The sequence below is a fragment of the Nannospalax galili genome, unplaced genomic scaffold, assembly GCF_000622305.1.
Source record: "Nannospalax galili isolate Female #2095 unplaced genomic scaffold, S.galili_v1.0 Scaffold7165, whole genome shotgun sequence".
Classification (NCBI taxonomy): Eukaryota; Metazoa; Chordata; class Mammalia; order Rodentia; family Spalacidae; genus Nannospalax; species Nannospalax galili.
Window position 1 is genome coordinate 1 of NW_008352673.1, and position 2037 is coordinate 2037.

Below are 2037 nucleotides of genomic sequence, written 5' to 3' on the forward strand. Positions count from 1 at the left end.
GCCTCCTTTTCTGTATCTTTTCACCCCCAAACAGGTACCACCAGATTCTTCTCTTTCCAAAGGGCACTGACCACCTAGCCGTCCCCTTAGTTTTTACACACCAGAGCACAAATGCCGCAGGAACCAGTACTTGTTTAATTAATGTTCTTTTTATTTTTTCCTTCATTTTTAAAGTACAAATTTAAAGTACATATTTCTATGTAAATTATGGTTATACTTAAAAATAGAAAAAAATACTATAATCTTGGTCACTGTCCAGCAGGAACAAGTTTGATCATTTAAAGAGTCAAAGAAATCAAGACCTGTTAGGTCTTCCATAAATCTGTTTAGCCCAGTTCCAGCACGATTGCAGACATGAAGGTCTCTGTTCTACCAACAGACATTCTAGAGAAGATTCAAACGTCTAATTTATGTCCAGAAATCAATGGTGTTGAAGTGAATTAGAGCTTCACACCAAGAATACAGTTACATGGATTTGCAAACATTATAGAAATTACTTTGTCAATTGCAAATATACATAAGGCCTCCTAACAGCGTTCATCAGTCAATAAGTTACTTGCTTTTGAAAAAAATAATAATAATAACATAGGTCTGTTTCTCCTCATTCACCTGCACTTCGTGCACAGCCGCCCTGAGTCTGAGCAGCGCCTGCCACAGGCACACTGCCACGCTGGGAGGGGTGCGGGCCGCAAGGTGCCCAGGAGTCTGTCCCAGTGTGTGAAGTAAGGAGCGAAGTTGCAGTTAAACTGCGAGTGGTGCAGGTCGTGGTGAGCCACACCCCCGTACCAGCCAAAGGGCACCAGTCTGTGCGTGGACCACGGGAAGTCGTAGCCAGAGTGGTCCTCCACTGACAGCCAGATGTTGACCACGTGGAAGACGAAGACGGTGAGCGGGTGGCATCCAAGTAGCGCTACGTTCACCACGTCGAAGAAGGTCAAAGAAAACAGCTCCCAGAGGCTCATGTACTGCGTGGCCAGCGCGAAAGAGGATGTGTTCTGGTGGTGCACCTTGTGGAAGTTGCGGTACAGCCAGGGCACCTTATGGTGCAGCACGTGCCATACGAAGATCTCGGTGTCGAAGAGCAGCAGGCAGATGAAGACGTGGCTGAGCAGCTGGAAGAGCTCGGGGGCTTCGGGCGGCAGCGGCGCGGGGCTGAGCGCCCAGTGCAGGAGCGTCACTGGGAACACGAACACCAGGTGCTGGTACAGGGTCTGACCCAGGCAGGGCAGCAGCTGCCGCGCTGACGGCGAGAAGTCGGGGTGGATCTTATAGAGCCTCACGATGGCCACCGAAGGACACAGGACGTCCAGCACCACGAACGGCAGGCAGAAGCCCACGTAGGAGATGATGGAAAAGACCACCGGGAAGAAGGGTGAGAGCGCCAGCTCCTCCCTGGTCCTCATGCTGTCCCAGACCGGCTGCAGGAGCAGCTGGCCCGGGTTGCCGCGGTCCAGGAGCTCGCAGCTGTTGTGGCAGTTCATGATGAGACTGTGCGGGCAGCAGACGTCGGTCTGGTCCCGTCGACTTTTCTTAGGGCTTGCAGCCCCGCCCCGGGTGATGTCAGCAGCCCTTCTCTGCCCTCCCGGCTATGGAATCAAGACTAGTTAACGTCAAGCTGTGCTCTGGGTTGCTGTTTAAGTGCCCATTTGCGGCTCATCCCGCCGCCGTTTCCACAGCCCGCGTGCTATGGCACCTAGCGACGTCCGGGTGCAGGCAGAATCCCCTGCTCCATTTTCAGCTGGCGCACAGTTGACCCAGGAGTGAACGATTCCCCCGTAGGGAAAAGCAGCCTGTGACCTGACTGCTCAGACTGATGTCCTTGCTCATCACTTTCCAACAGGGCTGCCTGGCAGACAGTACAGAATTGCCTGTTTAAAATGCTTGCCTGCGACTGTGCCTGGAGGTATCTACAGCTGTGATAACTTTGGACAGCAGCCGAGCGCTGCGGTTCCGATCTTTGCCAGTGCGAGCGCCTCGCGGTCCTCCCAGACGCTAGGGAACAGCCCGACTCCTACGGGGAGAAGGAACTGCTTAGGC

The 2037-nt window shown here is 53.1% G+C and overlaps 1 protein-coding gene across 1 annotated transcript; it reads right to left on the minus strand.

Annotated features, from left to right (window-relative positions):
- Positions 1–161: 161 nt before the first annotated feature.
- Ch25h (cholesterol 25-hydroxylase) lies at positions 162–1747 on the minus strand. The gene has a single exon (XM_008849916.3). It carries the CDS (start codon positions 1479–1481, stop codon positions 606–608), a length of 876 nt encoding a protein of 291 aa, XP_008848138.1. The 5' UTR covers positions 1482–1747; the 3' UTR covers positions 162–605.
- Positions 1748–2037: the final 290 nt, after the last annotated feature.